Source organism: Esox lucius, chromosome 16, assembly GCF_011004845.1.
Source record: "Esox lucius isolate fEsoLuc1 chromosome 16, fEsoLuc1.pri, whole genome shotgun sequence".
In the NCBI taxonomy this organism is placed as follows: domain Eukaryota; kingdom Metazoa; phylum Chordata; class Actinopteri; order Esociformes; family Esocidae; genus Esox; species Esox lucius.
Window position 1 is genome coordinate 1,095,700 of NC_047584.1, and position 22,872 is coordinate 1,118,571.

Here is a 22,872-nt window from a genome sequence, read left to right on the forward strand (position 1 = left end):
TGGCGTGTACAACTACTGAAGGAGTAGGCAGCACAATTACCATACATCAACTCTGGATACTATAGCAGAATCCAATGTGGCAGTAACTCGTTTTTTTACTCTTCAAAGAAAAAACAAATGCACATTTGTCTGTTTTGAAATCAGATTTGTGACATTTGATCATATAAATTCCATATGAATGGTTTATTGAGAATCTCTAAGGAGATGCCAAAAGTTATTTTAAACGGCTATCTATAAACATCCAGACAAAATCTTACTGGTGTGGACTACACTTATTGTCCTCCAAGTATGAAACTGGAAGGGGGACAGTGTAACCTGTTCGTTTGTTCATCTGTGTCACAGTGATTTCTTCTGCCCTACTATAAAAATTTACAAAACTTGAGTGAATGCTGTGTCAGACTCATAAGAACCAGCATATTCAAAATTATATTAATTGGTACATGCAGAGACCTAGAATGTCCATTAACACATGTACTTGCATAGTTTTATTTAGAAAATTATCTGTCCACGTCAGCTTAGGGATCAGTTTGTGGCCAGATTGAAGCAATATTTTGTGACAATATTTTATCCAATGGTCAAGAGTTAAAATCCAGCTTGATCCATTGAGATTAGGCCATACTTTGTTTAAATTTGCCTACTTATTCAAAACAAAACTTCTTTACTTCTAAACAACTCTGAATAACTCAAGAATATTGGTTTCCCAAGGAATTGAGATTAAATTGTTACAAGGCTATTATGGTGAGTTATCATTTATGATCAAATGTAGAGATGTTTTTTATACTATGCTATTGCAGTCATATTCTTTGTTATACTTTTGCTATTACATTTGGCACATTGCATATTTGTATATGGATAAGTCCGTGTAACTGCATTACTCTATATACAAACCCCCATGACCCAGCAAAGCAACACAGCAAAAGTCGGGGACAACATGTTTACTGATGCATTGTTTTCAACTTTTGACCTTTACCTGTCTGTACCAGCATGCCCCCAGCACAACGGCAGCAGCGGTGGACAGCATATCGGCCACGGGTGGGCGCTTCAAATTAGACATTCTCAAGAACAAAGCCAAGACATCTCTGACCAGCTCACTGGAGAACATCTTCTCACGGGTACTACCTCCAGCTCTAGTTAATTATCAGTTAGTGTCCCAGGTCTGCATTGAAATAAAAAGGTGAAACAATGAAGGAGGGATAAAATGACTGAGCTACCGGTGAGGGCATGTGGTAGGTATCGCTGATGAGGTTTTTGGCTGTGGTGCTACATAATCTGAAGCATGTTCATGCATCTGCATCAAATACTTTTAAACGTTTTTAATCCAGGATAACGACAAGCTAGTTACCATTAATGTTTTTTGGAGAATCTAACTCAGGAGAATCTAATTCACCAGTCCAGGGATAATAAACTGTGGACCTCAAAGCCAGTAAAAAAAAAATTCATTGCAACCCTCTAATTAGGTACTCAGACACCTCCAAAAAAGGAAATACTGTTCAAGGAGCCGTTCACAGTGGTCCGTTATTCTGCCCTGTGTACTAGGCAGTATAACACTCTGTTTCATTAGTGGTTTGGGGACATATTCCTGGATTGCACCTCCCTCACTAGGTTGTTTTGTTGCTGTGAATATGGATCATTAGAGCACAAAGGTCCTTAACTTGTAAAATATCACAGCCTATACTTGCTTATCAAAAGAATATCAACATTGCATTATTTAGCTATTGTTTAAGTGTTTTTGGTTATTGTGGCCTGTGTTTTAGCAATGGACCACACTGTGCTATGTCATTAAAACACTTGTATACACAGTAAGTGAAAAACCACCAGTTTTTATGTAGCAGTGGAAATAAAACCACATAGTGTGAGTAGGATGTTTAGTAGAAATAATGTTGCCATCATACAGTTACATAAACTGCACTTGGCAGTGTTGTCATTCCTTAGCAAAGTCAGCATATAAAATGCTGATCAAGATTTCAAAATGATTACTAAAGGTTTAGCCATTATTTGCCTTTTCAGATCCTATTGTGTTTTCAACCCTTAGTAATGCTGACCCAAACCTTAGAGAATATCATCCCTCAAAAATCCCTAATATCTGTCTCTAGTCTGGTTCTCTTTCTTTGTCATGTATTTGTATTGACCCATTTATGCCAAATGGCTGAATCTTACTTCTGTTAAAGAATCCTGTTTTCTGTTTTCCTGTAAAGTGACTAAGTCTACAGAACCACCAGCGAGTGGAATGATGAAAGAGTTATGATAAACTGAAAAAAAAAACTTACTGCACTACTATAACACATTTCTCTACTCTAAGAACCTTGAAATATTAGTCACTGAGTCATTGCCATCCGAATAGAACCTGATGGCCTTAATGTGCATTTCTGGCTCATGGACACAAAGTTCTCATTTTTTAATGATATGTCTCTTCTCACTCAGGGCGCTAACCGGATGAGAGGACGCTTGGGAAGCATGGGGAGCTTTGAGAGAGTGAGTATTCAGCAGGGAATGTGAGAATTCCAGCTTTACAGAAGTAGTCTCTTACTTTTTTCTGACCACAGCAGTGGTTTTTATACTTTTCCTTGTTACATTTGATTTGGTTCAGGTAATCACCTAATCACTACCTCATTAAGTAAAATGAGGTGTGCCTCTGTTGGAATTTAACAGACACTGGAATGGAATGGCTGCCATTCATGTAGATATTCTGATTTGAGGGAAATTAGGAGTGGTCTCTTAATTTTTTACAGAGCTGTATGAATACTACCATTCAAAAGTTTGGAGTCACTTCAAAATGTCCTTGTTTTCCACACAAACATACATGAAATGAGTTTGAATAGGAAATATAGCATGGTGTAAATAATGATTTTTTATTTAAATAATGATTGTGTCTGAGAAACTATGCTTTTGTCAAAGAATCCTCCATTTATTATAGCCCTGCAGAGCTTTGGCATTTTAGTAATTATTCAAGTCAGTTTGTTGAGATAATCTGATGAGAATTCACCCCATGCTTCTTGAAACACCTCCTACAAGTTGGATTTGCTTGATGGGCACTTCTTATAGCATAGGTCAAGCTACTCTCACAACAGCTCAATAAGATTGAGATTCGGTGACTGGGCTGGCCACTCCATTATAGACAGAATACCAGCTGACTGCCTTTTCCCTAAATAGTTCTTGCTTGGTTTGGAGCTGTGCTGTTGGTAATTGTTCTGTTGTAGGAGGATTTAGGCTCCAATCAAGTGTTGTCCACAGGGTATGGCATGGCATTGCAAAATAGAGTGCAGGGTTTTTCCTAGCTGAAAATTAGTCAAAGGTGGTACCCCAACCCCTGCTACCCTGTGCTCTACCGGATGCCCCTCTATGATATACTATACTTTATATAAGATCTGGCTACTTGAAAATGAGCACTATTATGTTGTTAAATCTGCCCTGTGTTCCATGTCCACTTGAGTAGCTAATGCACACGACAGTGTCCTTCCTAATACATTGCAACCAAAAACAAGCAATACATATTTTCTTTACATATTAGCATGTTCCATTTTTGATCTTTTTTGCTGGACCACGTAAGCGGAGCTGGCCAGGAAGAGTGGATGTCTCTTACTGAGTGTGTGAGTGCCTGACCACCCCTAGTTTAATAGCGTAGTGGTTAGAGATATGGAATTCCATGTGGGCGTCCAGTGTTTGATCTGCGCGTCCAACAGAACAAAGGATGCATTAGGATTTGTTCAGGGTAGACAAAAAACCTTGCTGGCTTCAAGCTTCAGTAGCTACGTTATATAGTAAGCCTAAAATTGTAAGCCTAAAAAACTGTTTACGGTTAAATTGTGACTACTTCTGGTGGATTTCCGTGCATGTTTTTCGGGGTGATAGATAACAGCCCCTTGCACAGTAGAAGAGGATGGATTTCCACAATTCTCGTTTTTTCACTCTATGAAAAAGTTTTTGACATTTCAAACAAGAAACCAGGCAAGCCTATTTCAGCCGGGCCGCAATATAAAGTGTTGCCCTCTCGAGACTCGAACCCGGGTCTCCCATGCAAAGGGCTGTGTCGTCAACCACTATCCTGTGTCGATGACACTCTTTTTCATCAAGTGAAAAGACAAGAGAATCGTGGAATCTACCAGAAATAATTAATAAATATCGTTGCTCTCGATAGATTTGAACTTAGGTCTTCCACGAGAGGCACTTTCTTTAACCACTATGCCATGGCATTAAACGTTTCAGCAGTCGCTAGACACCATTGAGCATTGTGTTAAACTGACTAACGTTTCTTATTAAGTTTACCTCCACCATAGCATCTATGAACTGTATGGCTTTTGCCACTGGCCGTTTTATCCTGAGCCAAAACACATACACGGATGCATACTTTGAAAATCCTCCAGAAACAGTCGCAATAAAACCGTAAACTGTTTTATTTCAGGGTTACTATAATGTAGATATTTAAGGTTTTAGCCAGGGACCTTTTCGTCTATACGGAATACTTCATAATGCGTACTTCCCTTCGCCTGCGAGGAGATACGAACTCAGACCTATAGTTTACAGGTCTTCTTCTCTAACCAGTATGCTATTTAATGAGGGTTAGTCACTCAGTCACTCACTCAGTCTCTCAATAAGAGACATTTCCTCTTCTTGGCCGGCGCCGCTTACGCGGTCAGGCTAGAATTTGAATATTGTGGATTTTTTGTTGCTGTAAATGTTCTGAAAGCAAAAACGAGGCTTAAAAGTAAAAAAAAGTTTTTGTAATCAAATATTTTTGACCACAGTAATAGAGTGCAAAACAATGCATTAATTCTCAAAAAATATTTTGAGAACCAAAAATGTATTTAATTTTTTTTCATTTGACCCCCTTTGCCTGAGGTGCTTTTTTTGCATTTGAAACTTCTTTTTTTTATTGAAACACTAGTTCTTTGCATTTTTGCCCCTACAGCTGTGGGTGGGCTTTAGTGGGAAGTGTGGATGATGCTTCTCCATTGGTCAGCCATTTTTTTAGTATCAGTTTGGCTACAACCAATACTGATCAGCCTTTCTTTCCAACCAAAAGGAAGTCTTGGGACACCTTCCTATGAACTACATAGCTTGTAGTTAAGCTCCTACGATTGTGTCGGTTCATTACGTTCTACTATATTACCATGATATCCTCATTGCTCGTTTGGAGCAGTGGGTGGGCGTCAGTTTCACAGCACTGGAACGGTTCAGATCTTACCTGTCACATCGGACTTTCTGTGTCGGCCTTGATGACTCTGTGTCCTCCACTGCTCCTCTCTCATTTGGGGTCCCACAGGGCTCTGTGCTTGGCCCTCTTTTATTTTCTATTTATCTACTCCCACTTGGTTCCATTCTTAGGAAACATGGCATTTCCTTTCACTGTTATGCTGATGACAGCCAGATCTACGTCCCCCTCAAAAAGTCAGAGTCCTGCTCTGTTAACCCACTGCTAGAGTGTTTACATGACATTAAAGCTTGGATATCTTTGAATTTTCTAAATTTTAATGAAGAAAAGTCATGGTCTTTGGTGGTACTTCTGTGACCACTCCCCTAGTTGATCTAGGTTCTCTGGCACAGTATCGCAAGCCAATTGTAAAACATGTTGGGGTAAAAGTGGACTGTGACCTCAAATTTGACAAATTTTTAAGGCAGCTGGCAAAAATCAAACCAATCCTTCAGAGACAACATTTTGAGACAGTAATCCATGCCTTTGTGACTACTCTGCTGGATTACTGTAATGTATTCAACTGGTTCAAAATGCTGCTGCATGTTTTTTAACTGGCACAAGAAAGTAAGAGCACATTTCACCTATTTTAGCTTCACTCCACTCCACTAGCCTGTCCATTTCAGGATTCATTTTAAAATTATTTTATTTGTTTTTAAAGCCTTGAATGGCCTTGCCCCATCTTACCTCTCTGCACCCCTACACCCCTAGCCGATCTCTCAGGTCAGCTGACCAGCTGCTCCTGATGGTGTCTAAATCTAAAGGATCGAGCGTTTGCCATTGCAGCTCCAAAATTGGAACTGACTGCCTCTGCACATTAGACAGGCCTCCTCTCTGTCTAACTCTTCTTAAAACCCACCTCTTTTCTTTGGCTTTTAACACCAGGTAGAGTGTTGATGTTATGTGCATATTTGCTTATTTTAATTGATGTTTACTTATTTAATTTAATATATATATATTTTTTGCATTTCTTTTTTATATTGGGTACTTCTGTGCTTTTATTGTGTTATCTATTTATTTTGTTTTATCTTTTGTGCAGCACTTTGGAAACCTTGGTTTTGTTAAAATCGTGCTATATAAATAAAGTGGATTGGATTGGATATATTACATACATTCCATAGAAGACAATAAGACTAAAAGATTGTGTGTGTGTATATATATATATATATATATATATATATATATATATATATATATATATATATATATATATATAAATGCCAATACTGAGTGCAAGTGTCAGTGATTAAATGAGTATATATCAACTAAGAAACAAATAGGACATGGCCTGTTTATGAGTTGCCCTGAAAGAAACTTGAACAGGTGTTCGTAGCTAAATGTTTTTGATTAGCTTGAGAATAATAATTGCATGATTTATCATTCTACGGTATGTTTTTAATATAGTAGAATGTTTTAAACCGACACTTAGGAGCTAACTAGCTATGTAGAAGCTGGATGGAAGAATGCCCAGGGCTGCTTACCAAAGATGCCATCATCACACAGGTTGAATCCCAGATCACATACTTGCATACTACTGTATATATGCCAGATTAATAGGCGAAGATTAGTATGTCCCAAACCATATTACGCTGACAAAAGTGTGTTGGAAGTAAACTTCATAAGAAATGTTATTCAGTTTGACCCAATGCTTAATGGTTTAGCTATATTTAAACATGGCATGATGTTAATTAGTGTGCGACAAATTGATATTTTGAGACGAGGTATTATGTTCCAATCCGTCCCAGTACTGTCAGAACTGCAAGCGAATGGGCAGTCTAGCCAAAATAATGTGGTTGATAGCGAGTTTTGTTTTAAAATGCATTTTGGTTTTCAAAATATTTTTTGCACTATTACTAAATATTTGATTGCAAATTATTATTTTTTTTGCTTTTAGAACTATTATTTTTGATTGAAAAGAAAAACGCTTTGCTCATGACAAAAAGACACATGTACCTTTTTTTCGTGGGCTAGTCAGGGAGTAACTTGGTCTTCTTCGTACAAATAACAATGAAGCTTCTACACCCTACTCAACTAGAGTAGACTTTCTGCAGCCACAGAAAGGTTCCACATGATAAAAAATCATCCCCTAGACAGGGGAATTAACTAGGGCTTGTTCGACTACCAAATGCTTTTGGAAGCTTGATGACGGTTGGTTATATTGCATAACTTTACAACTCACTCTTCATCTGTATCCAAAACCAAGAACTCCTTCAGGTTAGCCTTTTAGCAGTTAGCTCTGAAATTCTGACGAAACAGTACGGTAGATCTTCAATAGACTATGAGATTATCCACTGCAGCAACAGAGTAACTCAATTATTTATTGCAGCATTTGGTAGTCTATTGTTCATGATTATTCGTTACTACTCTGCCTTACAAATTTGATCTCATCTTATCTCAAAGAAACTTCCAGTCATACCTACTTCATAGACATTGCAACTGCAATACATATCACAGTACTGTAAGCCCATTGGCTGATTGCTGTCGCGCTTTGACTGAACGTGACTTCCTGTGTATGGATAAACAGATGGTCTGTTGTTATCTAAACATAACAAGCATACATTCATACACTTCAACAGAATAGACTGACGAGTTTCTGGACATTTTTAACCTGTAATTGAACTCACAAACGCTGATGCTGATGAGACCGAACTAGCCTAAAGAAGGCCACTTTCATTGCTTCTTTAATCAGCAAAACAGTTTTCAGCGGTGCAAACATAGTAGCCAAAGGGGTTTTCTAATGATGAATTAGCCTTATTAACTTGGATTAGCAAGCACAACATGCCAATGGAACACAGGAGTGATCGTTCCTGGTAATGGGCCTATGTACGCCTATGTCGATATTCCATTGAAAATCTGCCATTTCCAGCTACAATTGTAATTTACATTACTATTACACAATAATAATCTGCTGTGTAGCTATTACTAACATTAACAATGTCAGCGCAGTATTTGATCAAGCTTTTCTTTCAATAGCCAGAAAATTTTTAAGGGACCCCAAACTTTTCAACACTAGAGTATGTGTTTAGAATGTGGTTTTAACCAATTAATTTAAGGTTATATATCAAAAGTACCTCCCATCCCATAGTGCCAGGCTTTGACTGGCCATGTAAAAAAATATTATTGAAATACTGTAATATTACTCAAGCACTTGGGAAAAGCAAATCTTCAAGTTTAATTAGGGTGTCAAATTGGCTTTTCCCATAGCATACTGTCTGCGCGTGTGCACATGCATGTGTGTGTGTGTAGTTTAAGGGGTACTCTGCAAGACCTTTCTATTCCAGTAGAAAACAGTCCTTAAAATACTCTGCTAAAAAAAAGGGTAACACTTAATTGTCACAGTATAACACCAAGTTATTTTACCTTCAGGGATATCAGTTTGTCCAGTTAGGAAGCATAAGTGATTGTGAATCAATGTCACCAGTTTTTGTGCAAATAAAAAAGTGACAATAGTTCCACTGGAGAGGCAACAGCAAGACAACCCCCAAAAAGGGAATGGTTTTGCAGGTGCTCCCTCCTTATCCTTCCTGACTGATTTTTCTCTAGTTTTCTTCATTAGTAGTGTCCTTGTCACTACTGTTAGCATGAGGCGGTACCGGCAGTCCAGCTCCCCCAGGATGGCACATCCATACATGCCGTTGCAAGAAGGTTTGCAGTGTCTCCCAGTACAGTCTCAAGAGCATGGAGGATATACCAGGAGACGGGCCGTTACACAAGGGGAGCTGGACAGGGCTGTAGAAGGGCATCTACCCAGCAGCAGGACCAGTATCTCATCCTTTGTGTGAGGAGGAACAGGAGGAGTACTGTCAGAGCCCTACAACATGACCTACAGCAGGCTGCAGGTGTGCATGTTTCTGACCAAACTGTCAGAAACAGACACCATGAGGGTGGCATTAGGGCCCGATGTCCTCTAATGGGACCTGTGCTCACAGCCCAGCACTGTGCAGTTGAATAGGCATTCGGCAGAGAATACCAGAATTGGCAAGTTCGCCGTTGGCGCCCTGTTCTCTTCACAGATGATAGCAGATTCACAATGAGCATGTGACAAATGTGAAACATGATGCTGACTGCAACATCATCAAGCATGGCCGATTTGGCGTGGGTCAGTGATGGTCTGCGGTGGCATATCCTTTGAGGGTTGCACGGACCATGTGCTAGCCAACAGCACCCTGACTGTTGTTAGGTACTAAGATGAAATCCTCAGAGCCATCGTTGGACCTTACGCTGGTGCAGTGGGCCCTGGGTTCCTCCTGGTGCAGGACAATGCCCGGCCTCATGTGCCCAGTGTGTAAGCAGTTCCTGGATGACAAAGGCATTGATGCCATCAATTGGCCCTCACGTCCCTGAGACCTGAGTCTATTTGAAAACCTCTGGGACGTCATCAGTGCATCCATAGACTATCCAGGAGCTCACTGATGTCCTGATCCAGGTCTGGGAGGAGATCCCCCAGGACACCATAAGCTGTTTCATCAGGAGCATGCCTAGACGTGGTCGGGAGTGCATACAGTCACGTGGGGGCCAAACACACTACTGAGTCACAGAAGTTGGAACATCCTGTGATTTAAATTGTTTACTTTAATTTTCGGTGTGAGTTTGAATCCAGCCATCATTCGGTTGGTGATTTTGGTTTCAATTGTTATGTAATTTTGTTCTCATCGAATTAAACAATGTACAGTTAAGATTTTGATATGTAATATATTTAGCACATTAAGACCTGATGTGTGATTTAAGTGTTCCCCTTCATTTTTAGGAGTAGTATAGTAATTGTGTATGGTGACGAACAGAGATATTTCTTTCAGTAACTTGTACCATCATCCAATTCTATCCAAATTATTAACAGTATTATAATTTTCCCTGTGTGGATGCCTCAGTGTACATGTACAAGCATGCACGATTTAGTGTGTTTATGTTCATGTATGTCCAGTATGCATACGGTATGTCTCCGTGCTCTTCTACCCTGTAATCTCTTGGCCCCTAGCTCTGCGTTTGAGCTGAGTAAGGGCTCTACTATTCACTAAGTAATAGCTCAGGAATCAGGATATAGGAGCCAGTACAGGAAACAGAGACAGGATGTTTCCAGTTCTGTGTCTGCTGAGCAATGCCTCAACACTTCCTCTGCACAGCCTTGTAAACAGGCCCTACAGGTCTGGAACACGAGGGGCCTATGCTCTTCACAGACCAAACAAACGTACCTCCTGTAAGACTTATACCAAGAGGTGAAAGCTGAAAGCCCTGACTGTTTTTCTTGTAAAACTTCTTACACCCTGTACAAGCTATATGTAGTTACCATTCAAATATAATGGCAACATTTCAGACATGCAAAAAAGAGTCTGTGAAAGGTATCATCCTACATAGCTTGAATCCTTTTAAATGGGACGCTAAACAAGTTGTCCTGACTCTCTGTGGTAACTTGAGATCCCATTGCACTTATTGTAAAGAGAAGGGCTTGTTAACCCTACTGATTTGTCTACATTTCCAGTCTTTCCATCTTTATGGCCACATAATCATCCCAAGTTTCTAATTGACTCAATCATCTCTTCTCCCTCCTATAACAAATAAACAATGTATGAAATCTATAATGTAGTCACTCTGGATAAGAGCATTCACTAGATGGCTAAAATGTTAATGGTGTAAGGGTAGGGGTTGAAAGCACTGTTTGGAACTTTGTTGGTCCTCTCTTTCTATAGTCTGACGCAATGAGTCACAGGACGTAGCTGATTAGAATACAATAGATGAGTGGAGTCGCACAGGGAAGCACAGAGCCTGCAGGGAGTAGAACTAAGTCTGTTGTAGTGTGTGGAGTCACTGTACTGATGAGTTACACTGAACACAGTAGAAGTAGGTGAGTACACATTTTTGGTTGTGTGTGAAAGTTACTAATTGCTTTTTGGCATCTGATTAGATTTTATTCAGGATTTATATCGTAGCAGCAAGTTCTGGATTGTAGCTGTGTTTGATTTCTGTCCTAGAATGTCAATTCTTCTGACTTGTTGGCAACTTAGTGTGTTATCATGTCTGGAGTCCTACCCATGCAACAGTAGCCTGGGCCCTGATTTTTGCTTTGCAGCCAACTCCTGCATGCCAAAAATCATAGGAGAATGCTAATAAACAAATCTATCTGTGAGCAGGCTACTGTAGCCAAGATTGTGAAGTCAGAGAGTATGTTCATGGAGTTGGATGTGCATTTTCATTATTGACTAAATCATCATCATCCCTTTTTCCACTAGGCGGATGACTCTCCAGGCGACTCCCCACCAGGCACACCCCCTGGTTTCCCTGAAGACGACACAGATGCCCCTCAATTTCGGAGGCGTGCCCACACGTTCAGCCATCCACCTGTGAAAAAGCGCATCTCATTCACCGACACTTCAACTCAGGGTGGCCAGCAGGGCGGTACCCAGAGCAAGGTCCCGCTTCGCAGGCAGCAGTCTGTCAACCCCGAACTACTGCAAAGCAGGTAGACACAAACACACACAAACAATGTGACCAAACACAACCCAACACCTCTCTTCCTGTTGTATTTATGATGTTGCTCTTATCCAGATCAACTTAGTTCATCTGAAAATAGCGTAAGAAAAATCACACATCACAATTGTATCACATGCAGTCTCTCTCAAAAAATTATAATTATACGTAAGTGTATATGTATGCTGATGCATGTCTGCTTTAATGTAGAAGCATGATTCATGACATTGTGGTCAGTTCCTACTTTCTCATTCTAGCCTGGGGATTTTGCCCTGGTCAACGGTTGTGTATACAGTGTCCTGTGATGTGGAAACAAGTTTTATTTGTGATGTAAATAAGATATTCATGAGAGGCATTGGGTTTATTACGAAGTGGTACCTAGCTCAGTTTTTCGTTTTTTGTGTGTGTGCATCTGTATGGTGTTTGTCTGCATCTGTCTGTTTGTCTTGCGGCTCCCCCCTCTCCAATTGATTCAGTTAAAAGTTGAAAGGTAATTCTGTCCTGTTTTAATATTAGGAGCCTTGTTTCTAAAATCCATCTCCTTAGAGCCTGGGTTACTCACTACAAACCCAATATTATCACTATTTCTGAAACGTGGCTACATACACTGATCAGCCATAACATTATGACCACCTGCCTAATATTGTGTAGGTCCCCCTTTTGCCGCTAAAACAGCCCTGACCCTTTGAGGCATGGTCTTCACTGGACCTCAGAAGGTGTGCTGTGGTATCTGGCACCAAGATGTTAGCAGCAGATCCTTAAAGTCCTGTAGGTTGCGAGGTGGGGCCTCCGTGGATCCAACTTGTTTGTTCAGCACATCCCACAGATGCTCAATTGGATTGAGATCTGGAGAATTTGTAGGCCAAGTCAACACCTTGAAGTCATTGTGTTCCTCAAACCATACCTGAACCATTTTTGCTTTGTGGCAGAAAGAGGCCAGTGCCATCAGGGAATACCGTTGCCATGAAAGGGTGCACATACACTCACATAAAGGATTATTAGGAACACCATACTAATACTGTGTTTGACCCCCTTTCGCCTTCAGAACTGCCTTAATTCTACGTGGCATTGATTCAACAAGGTGATGAAAGCATTCTTTAGAAATGTTGGCCCGTATTGATAGGATAGCATCTTGCAGTTGATGGAGATTTGTGGGATGCACATCCAGGGCACGAAGCTCCCGTTCCACCACATCCCAAAGATGCTCTATTGGGTTGAGATCTGGTGACTGTGGGGGCCATTTCAGTACAGTGAACTCATTGTCATGTTCAAGAAACCAATTTGAAATGATTCAAGCTTTGTGACATGGTGCATTATCCTGCCGGAATTAGCCATCAGAGGATGGGTACATCTTTGGGATATGTGGTGGAACGTCTTTGGGATATGGTGGAACAGGAGCTTCGTGCCCTGGATGTGCATCCCACAAATCTCCATCAACTGCAAGATGCTATCCTATCAATATGGGCCAACATTTCTAAAGAATGCTTTCAGCACCTTGTTGAATCAATGCCACTTAGAATTAAGGCGAAGGGGGGTCAAACACAGTATTAGTAAGGTGTTCCTAATAATCCTTTAGGTGAGTGTATGTTGCTGCACATTTTTTCTCTGAGTGTGCCATTCCTAAGTTAGAGCCACTTAATTTTTAATGACATTTAATTATTGGCAACATTAATAGGCCTTTCTCTGCTCTGACTGACTCAACAAAATTTATTTTTACTCATTCTCCTGAGGCATAATGAAATGATCATCTTGTGTGACTTCAACAGTAATGCGCTTGATCGCTCTTCTTCCAATAACAGAAATTTACTTGGTAATGTAAATATCACTCAGTTAATTAATGAACCCACAAGGGTAGATTATTGGTCTTCATCTTTGTTGGATTGGATACTTGTCACTAACCCAGAGAGGATAATAAAATCTGGTGTTAGGTCTGATTAAGTGATCTCACTGTTATATTTTGTGTCTGGAAAATTTTAATTTCAAGTTCTTCCCCCAAATATATTAAACTGAGACAATGCAAGAATATCAATGTTAATTGTTTTATTCAAGACCTTATTGCTATAAATTGGGAGAGATTTCAGTTAATTCAGTTTGTTGAAGATGCATGGAACATCTTTTATTCTGAAGTTACCAATTTAATTGATAAAAATGCTCCCATAAAAACAATTAGATTTAAAGGTAGATATTTACTCGTAAGCGAGCGCCTGGTGGCCGGGCCTTTCCCCGGGCCTTTCCCGAACGGGCGACGTTTTTGGAAACCAAATTTGTTAAACTTGCTGTTGATGATTTATTCTCATCCTTTGATAAAAAACTATCTATAGGTGTAATTTATGTAGATTTCTTCCAAGGCTTTTGATAAGGTTGATCACTATCTCATCCTTGGTAAGTCCAGCAGCATGATGTTTGGTACAAGACATAGTCATTTATATCCCTCTGCTTTGCAAATTAATTTTGATGATGGGTCACCCCGTGAGAAAGTTAATTCATTTAAATATCTTGGACTTTGGCTTGACCCGGATCTTTCCTTTAAGCTTCACATTGATGTTATTATAAAAATAATATATGGTTGTCTGAGTTTACATTATCGCTCAGTTAACTGTTAACTGTTATATTTCAAAAGAATAGTTCCTCAGTTGATACTTCCTGTTATTGATTATGCTGACATTGTTTATCAGAACACCTCTGGCAATAATCTTAGGCCCCTTAATGTTGTTTATAATTCTCAATGCAGATTTGTTTTGAGGTGTCCATATAGAACTTGTCTTTGTTTCATGTATGAATCACTTAATTGATTACAGCCTAAATCTAGAAGGCAATTTCACTGGTTTGAGTTCATCTTCAAATGTGTTATCTTAATTGTCCCTCCGACTTGAATTAGCTTTTGGTTTCATGTAGCTCTTCATATTCATTTAGCCATATGCAACATCCCTTTTTCTTTGTACCAAGATTTTTCCAAGTTGGGCGCATGTCATTCCAATACAAACTCCATCCGACTGGAATAAAATTAATTTTTTTAGATCTATTACCTCCTTGCGCTGCTTCAAGATATCTTTGTTCTCATCATAAAACAACCAGTTTATATATTTTTATTATGTGTACTTATAATCTTCAGTTTATTTGTGCTACAATAACTGACCAAAAATCTGATGACAAAATGCTTGAAATGCTAATATAATATATTACAGATTTATTATCTGGGTCATTGTATATTTTTTTTCTTGTACAGTAGTTGAGGACTTGGGTATGGGTGGGAGGGGGTTAGCTATGGGCTGAAATATGTGCCACCAGAAACTGAATTTGAATCATTTATATTTGAATTTGAATTGCTAAACTTGAATAATTGCATTGAAAAACTGAATTTGAATCACATAATTTGAAATTGTATTGTTTAATTTGAATAATTGCATTGAAAAACTGAATCTGAATTGTATAATTTGAAATTGAATTTATTCGTTTGGATCCAAAGTCCAATAAAATGTGATCCTCACTGAAAATTAAACTCTCTATATATCTTCACATTCACTTCTCACAATTCAGATTCAGTTCTCAAATTCAATTTCAAGTTACTGAGACAGACATCTGGGTAGTTGGAGGATGAAGGAAGAGCAATCGAGCGCAGATCGATAGATAGCGTTCATTGGCGCACAGGACTCCTCTTGGGCCAATCAGCACCTACATTTTGGAGCATAGTACATGAAACAAGGAAGAAGCTCTTGCCTTGCCAGTGGCCGGCCTTGACCCAGAACGCCCAGTCTGGCCTGACCACCATGGATTCGGCTGGGACAAATACGGTAATTACAATTTCACATATCTACGATCTAACAATCTTTTGTTTAACTGTCGTTAATGTTATAGCTGTTTTGTAGAAACGTTTCGTTTAGTCCGCGAGCATACACAAATCATGTTTACAATTACATTAGACGACTAGCTAGCACCATTGTTCTATATTTATGACTAGCACGTTAGCATTGTTTCTGCTATTATTTTAGCAACGCAGCTAGGAGCGCTGGAGCTAGTCTACAAACAGCTGTGTGTACAATAACAACCCCTTTTTTATTTTTTATTTTACTGTCAGTGAATAGCACCAAGTGAAAGTCAATGATTTCTTTATAACTAGTGACAGTGATCATGTCGTTAGCTCAGATAAGTACCGGTAAACTTAGTAAGATCTAAAAAATAGAAGGCATCGTGCTAGCTAACTTGCCAGTCCCACATGTGACTTAAAACAACCCAGCTGTTCTTTTGGAGATTAATTTTTGACCAACTTATGCTGTGATCTGCACAATGTTTAGCAAGGTGAAACTTAACGTTATAGTGATTATGGGCATGATCCAACCAGTTACAAATTAGTTTTTACTGTTAACATGGTATAGGAAAAATATCTGGCAATATTGTTACATTCATAACTAGTTGGCTTGTAGTCACATAACAAATATAATTGGTTTGCTACTATTCCGTAATTTTGGTGGTTCCTCATCCATCACATTTGATATTAACTTGACATGAAATCCATAGCAATCAGTGATGATTTAATCTGTTTATGATAAAGCAATTACATTTCTTGGCAATGAAAACCTACTACTTTCAACCTTCACCACTTCTAGATTATGTTACCAGCTACCTCTCTGTAGCTCACATCTCCTATTTGGAATATTATTAGTTCCACAATAGATATTAATACCCTACTATTAATGTATGAAATAATGTCATCTAATACATAGTATGTCAGTGATTCTCAGTGAATCTGAAATCTGAAAAGAATAGCTCCAGCTGATGAAATGGGTTGCATTACTAGATGATATGTTAACAATTCATTAATACTATCTTCTGTTGGTTTTAGGGAATCCAAATTGAGGATTTTGATTGGGAGAGCTCAGGGCTCTCTCATAACTCTGCCAACACAGGTGTTACCATGCCAGAAATGGAATGTCCATTGAAGACAGAGGACATTGAATATCTACCCGTTGCAATTGATCCCCTTTCTCATTCAAATAGTTTTGGAAAATACATTTATTTGACCACACTTGCACATGCATTGTACCTACTTCACCATCATTGACAGTCATGCCTGTGCCAATCAGAGGACTAAAGGCTTTTAATAATTCATGATTGCTTAAGTCCAGTCTAGGACCCCATGTATCCAGGCACCTTATAGTCCACCTTCCTTTCACAGCAATTTTTTTAAATCGGACTTCTGTCTTGCTGACACAACCACAGGGAAGCGGGAAAGAACATAGTGAAGGACATCTTCTCTGACAAACATTGTAATGGTGCGATGCACATATGGAAATGCTTTTTGAAGTGTAGCATTCAATGTGGCTAACAAAGATTTATACTTTCTAAAATATCAAATCAATTAGCCATGCACACTGGGTCATTTAATACACCCATGAACAGTGAATTGGGTTAACATATACGAACTGGATTTGACAAAAAATGAAATAAAAGACTGCACAAATATCTTATCTATTACTATTTGATTCTGAATGTACAGGTGCTGGTCATAAAATTAGAATATAATCAAAAAGTTGATTTATTTCAGTCATTCCATTCAAAAAGTGAAACTTGTATGTTTACATTCATTCCACACAGACTGATCTATTTCAAGTGTTTATTTCTTTTAATTTTGATGATTATAACTGACAACTTATGAAAACCCCAAATTCAGTATCTCAGAAAATTTGAATATTGTAAAAAGGTTCAATATTGAAGACACCTGGTGCCACACTAATCAGCTAATTAACTCAAAATACCTGCAAAGGCCTTTAGATGGTCTTGCTGTGTAGCCTACAGAACTAGACTATCATGGGGAAGACTGCTGACTTGACAGCTGTCCAAAAGACAACCATTGACACCTTGCACAAAGAGGGCAAGACACAAAAGGTCATTGCTAAAGAGGCTGGCTGTTCACAGAGCTCTGTGTCCAAGCACATTAATAGAGAGGCCAAGGGAAGGAAAAGATGTGGTAGAAAAAAGTGTACAAGCAATAGGGATAACCGCACCCTGGAGAGGATTGTGAAACAAAACCCATTCAAAAATTTGGGGGAGACTCACAAAGAGTGGACTGCAGCTGGAGTCAGTGCTTCAAGAACCACCACGCACAGATGTATGCAAGACATGGGTTTCAGCTGTCGCATTCCTTGTGTCAAGCCACTCTTTAACAAGACACAGCGTCAGAAGCATCTCGCCTGGGCTGAAGACAAAAAGGACTGGACTGCTGCTGAGTGGTCCAAATTTATGTTCTCTGATGAAAGTACATTTTGCATTTCCTTTGGAAATCAAGGTCCCAGAGTCTGGAGGAAGAGAGGAGAGGCACAGAATCCACGTTGCTTGAAGTCCAGTGTAAAGTTTCCACAGTCAGTGATGGTTTGGGGTGCCATGTCATCTGCTGGTATTGGTCCACTGTGTTTTCTGAGGTCCAAGGTCAACGCAGCCATCTACCAGGAAGTTTTAGAGCACCTCGTGCTTCCTGCTGCTGACCAACTTTATGGAGATGCAGATTTCATTTTCCAACAGGACTTGGCACCTGCACACAGTGCCAAAGCTACCAGTACCTGGTTTAAGGACCATGGTATCCCTGTTCTTAATTGGCCAGCAAACTCGCCTGACCTTAACCCTATAGAAAATCTATGGGGTATTGTGAAGAGAAAGATGCGATATGCCAGACCCAACAATGCAGAAGAGCTGAAAGCCACTATCAGAGCAACTATCAGAGCTCTCATAACACCTGAGCAGTGCCACAGACTGATCGACGCCATGCCACGCCACATTGCTGCAGTAATTCAGGCAAAAGGAGCCCCAACTAAGTATTGAGTGCTGTACATGCTCATACTTTTCATGTTCATACTTTTCAGTTGGCCAACATTTCTAAAAATCCTTTTTTGTATTGGTCTTAAGTAATATTCTAATTTTCAGAGATACTGAATTTGGGATTTTCATTAGTTGTCAGTTATAATCATCAAAATTAAAAGAAATAAACACTTGAAATATAGTATGTGTGGAATGAATGCATACATTATGCAAGTTTCACTTTTTGAATGGAATTACTGAAATAAATGAACTTTTTGATGATAATCAAATTTTATGACCAGCACCTCTATATGCATATTTGAAACTGCAACATTTCACTAAAACCTGATGAAATGCCTGCCCTAGATGGAAGGCCTCTGTCATCACTTGTTTGAACTCAGAAGTTTGCATGTGCTTAACAGGCAGGAGGATTGTATTACTACATGCAGCGACTGTTGGGTGGCAAACTGTATGTGAACCATACAGGATGTCACAGGTGTGATTGAACTGCACAAAGACTGAAGTTTTCTTCTGGTAAGACAGGAATGTGGCCCTGTCCTGTGAGCCACTGGAGAAACGTGCTGGGGGACAGGTGACCTGGATAGTCTACTGTGTCACCCGCCTCTGGATGTTCACCTTTTCAGAGATAGAAAGCAAACAATCATGTTAAATATTTGGTTTACCTGTACCAGCACAGAGGTACATAAGTACTTACAATGATAATGAAATCTACATGGAAACTGAATAACCAAATAAAAAATTACAAAGTGGGATGTTTTCCATATTCCAAAGAAAATGTATTGCAAAAAGTTATTCAAGTAAATGGCTAGCTATATCAATATAAAACAACATTAATACAACAGGCACTATATTTATAGACCACAATACCATATGCACTATTACATTTAATGTAAACATGACTGTTTTTACACTAAGTTGACAAAGTATGATGTTATTATATAGTGGCAAGCACGGTTTTATAGCTACTAGCCCATATTTACTGTAGCGCTAGCTAGATAATGCTCTCAACAAAATAATGAAAGCACTACTGGATTGCTAGTTTTAAAAACCATCCCTTTTTATTTTCCCTGCAAATACAGAGAACAGCCAGCTTTCTTTCGAAGAGTAAATGTGCTATTTTTGTGTTCAAGTCAACCGGAATTAGCTATGCATTCAATTCAAATGAGTAGGGCTAGTGCTATGGTGTAATTGCCCGGAAGTTTATGGCCTTACATTATCCTAACACCTGCCAAACACAGCGACACAGACACGCTTACTACTCTCCCTCCCTCCCTCCCTCTCAGTAAGCAGTACCCTGACGGTGTCAGTGACAATCACAAGGAGTAGTTATCGGAAATAATCATGCTGAAGACATGACCAGTCTACTTGGCGGCGGCTAGCACTAGCTACGTTTGCAACAACATTTTCACCAGAGGAAGAGGCAAACGCTTAGAAATAATAAACACCAGGCAAAGATGTTACCAGAGTAGGCTACCATAAAAACGTGGGATAATAGTTACTGTGTTTGCAACGTCGAGAGAGAGAGATTTAATTTCCCCTGTTTCTATAAAAACAGCTATATCATTAACAACATTTAAACAAAAGATATGTGAAATTGTAATTACCGTATTTGTCCCAGCCGAATCCATGGTGGTCACGCCAGACTAGGCGTTCTGGGTCAAGGCCGGCCACTGGCAAGGCAAGAGCTTCTTCCTTGTTTCATGTACTATGCTCCAAAATGTAGGTGCTGATTGGCCCAAGAGGAGTCCTGTGCGCCAATGAACGCTATCTATCGATCTGCGCTCGATTGCTCTTCCTTCATCCTCCAACTACCCGGATGTCTGTCTCAGTAACTTGAAATTGAATTTGAGAACTGAATCTGAATTGTGAGAAGTGAATGTGAAGATATATAGAGATTTTAATTTTCAGTGAGGATCACATTTTATTGGACTTCGGATCCAAACGAATAAATTCAATTTCAAATTATACAATTCAGATTCAGTTTTTCAATGCAATTATTCAAATTAAACAATACAATTTCAAATTATGTGATTCAAATTCAGTTTTTCAATGCAATTATTCAAATTTAGCAATACAAATTCAAATATAAATGATTCAAATTCAGTTTCTGGTGGCACATATTTCAGCCCATAGTTAGCGAGCTGTTTATCTGTGTATTTGCTGTTTATGTTTGTAATGAGGCTTTTGTCTGTGTTTTATTTTGTGTATGTGTTTATAGGACCCCCTCAAATTAGATGCTACATCTCAAGGGGCTATCCTATCAATAAATTCAATTCATAATATGTACGATTTTCTCTGTACTACAAGCGTAAATACAAGCAGATAGTTCCAGAAGACATCTGCAGTTTGTTTTTAGTAAATGTTTGAATGTTTATTTTTCTACAAATGTACCCAAATGCCTGAGGATATTCTCCATTTACACTTGTTTCTCCTCATACTTGTTTAGACACAGTATTTTCCTTCCTACCCTAAACCACCCTAGACTAACTAATGCTGTTCCAGTCTCGTTCTGTAAGAGAAGACGAGGAGGGTAAAAGTTATTATTTGTCATACACAGTGCCCCTTTAATATGACAAGTTTATTTAAGGTGGCTAATATGTCCAATTATTTTTGGTCCACTAAACAGGGGACAATGTTTAAAAAGGGCTGAAATTAATTCACGGTTTATGGATGTTCGTACCTTCAAATTAAATCTCACCACCTGCACTTCGACCTGTTATTAACTGTTTCTTTTCAAATCCAAAGTGCTGGAGTACAGGCACAAAACCAGTTCACTGTTCAAGTACATATGGAATTTGGGGGGTATTAGTAGCAATGATGTATTGACGGCTATACTTATTGAAATATTGATACCTTTTTTTGTGTTTAACACATTATAATTAGTAATTGAAAATCCAACCATGCTGCTTCAACCAAATGAATTGTATGACTAAAAGAGAAGTAATTTGTGCACTTATCATCTATTTACATTTTCTGGTTTGGTTTAATACAATTGATTTAGTCACCTTTAAAACAATTTAAGTAATTCTTTCTGAGGAACATTCTTTTACAACCACTCACAATCAAACACGAAATAGAAGACGCTAAATGTAGTCAGCATGACATAATGTCACCTAAGTGGTTTCAACACATTCACTTTTCATTCCACAGTAACTTCAGAAGTTTTCTTTTACTCCTCTCTTCAGACCCTATTTCCTTAATGTGTGTTTATTTTTTTAAACATTTTTGCGTGTTTGTGTGTGGGCCTATTCAAATATTTTTTTTTTTTACTCACCCCAGTCCAGTCCCCTACTCAAGAACACGCAGCGTCTCAGAGAGTGAATCCACCTTCAGTCTCCCCTCCTCCACTCCCACTTTCCTGAAAAGCTTTTACCAGGGCTCCCTTGGTTCCCTGGGGTCCTTGGCAGAAAATGGGACCCTCTGGAGGTGAGAGGTGGTGCAAGCTGCCACCCCCTGCTTTTACCACACCTGAATATCGACCAGGGAGGAAAGATAAATTTGCAGTAATTTGTTGTTTCCATCCACACCTTTTAACATGTGGCTGGTTGTTCGTCCCCATCTATCTACTTTCACCTGTTGCCCTCTCTTTGTATTGGCAAAGTATTTTTCCATCGCTGGACACTTCGTCTTTTCTAAAATGGGAGAGGGTGGATATACTTTTTTGTGTGTTGCATGTTGGTGTTAATAAGTCTGTTGGCAGATATGGGTGTACTGTTGTTCACTGGTAATGCAAGTCGTTGTCTTTGGATTGAAGCCCCTTACCCTGTTAACTCTTATTTTGAGATGCTAATATCATTAACAATAACTGTGGATATATAACCAGTTTTGATGATCTATTTTATTTGTTTAGGGTTTACACATTTTAAAAGGGCTTTCTATGTAGGCTGTACTTTCACTCCCTTAGAGTGTTGGTTCATAAACCTCTACCCGTGACCCCCAGATGCCCTTCAGTTGGGTTTTAGGCCTGAACTACCTCACCTGAAGTAAGTAGATAAGGGCCTTGATAATTAGTTGACAACTTGGTTCAGGTGTGCTAGCTTTGGAGTACATTAAATACATGGCGCCATGGGGGTTTCCAAGTGAGGTTTGAGAACCACTGCCTTATAGTGCCTGTGCTGATTTGACATGATATCTCAACATAGCTAGGTAGTTCCCACCGGGTCATGCAACATGGTGGGGTCCCCACACATCAGCCTTTTGCCCTGCACAACCTGTAAAATATACAGTTGGGTCCGGAAATATTTGGACACACAATTTTCATATTTTTGGCTCTGTACGCCACCACAGCGGGTTTAAAATGAAACAACCGAGATGCAATTGAAGTGCTGACTTTCAGCTTTAACTCAAGGAGTTGAACAAAAATAGTGTATGAAATGTTTAGGAATTTCAACCATTTTCATACACATTTCAGG

General features: G+C 39.2%; 1 protein-coding gene across 2 annotated transcripts in view; it reads left to right on the forward strand.

The window, feature by feature from the left end:
- The window catches only part of tbc1d4 (TBC1 domain family, member 4), a 153,237-nt gene that overhangs the window by 87,542 nt on the left and 42,823 nt on the right, over window positions 1–22,872 (forward strand). The window contains exons 10-13 of one of the 2 annotated variants that reach the window (XM_013132835.4): window positions 984–1,112; window positions 2,422–2,472; window positions 11,413–11,642; window positions 21,740–21,886. In XM_013132835.4, the coding sequence (XP_012988289.2) occupies window positions 984–1,112; window positions 2,422–2,472; window positions 11,413–11,642; window positions 21,740–21,886 (557 nt within the window). The remainder of the gene's footprint in view (window positions 1–983; window positions 1,113–2,421; window positions 2,473–11,412; window positions 11,643–21,739; window positions 21,887–22,872) is intronic. The other variant, XM_013132836.4, reaches the window with a different exon arrangement.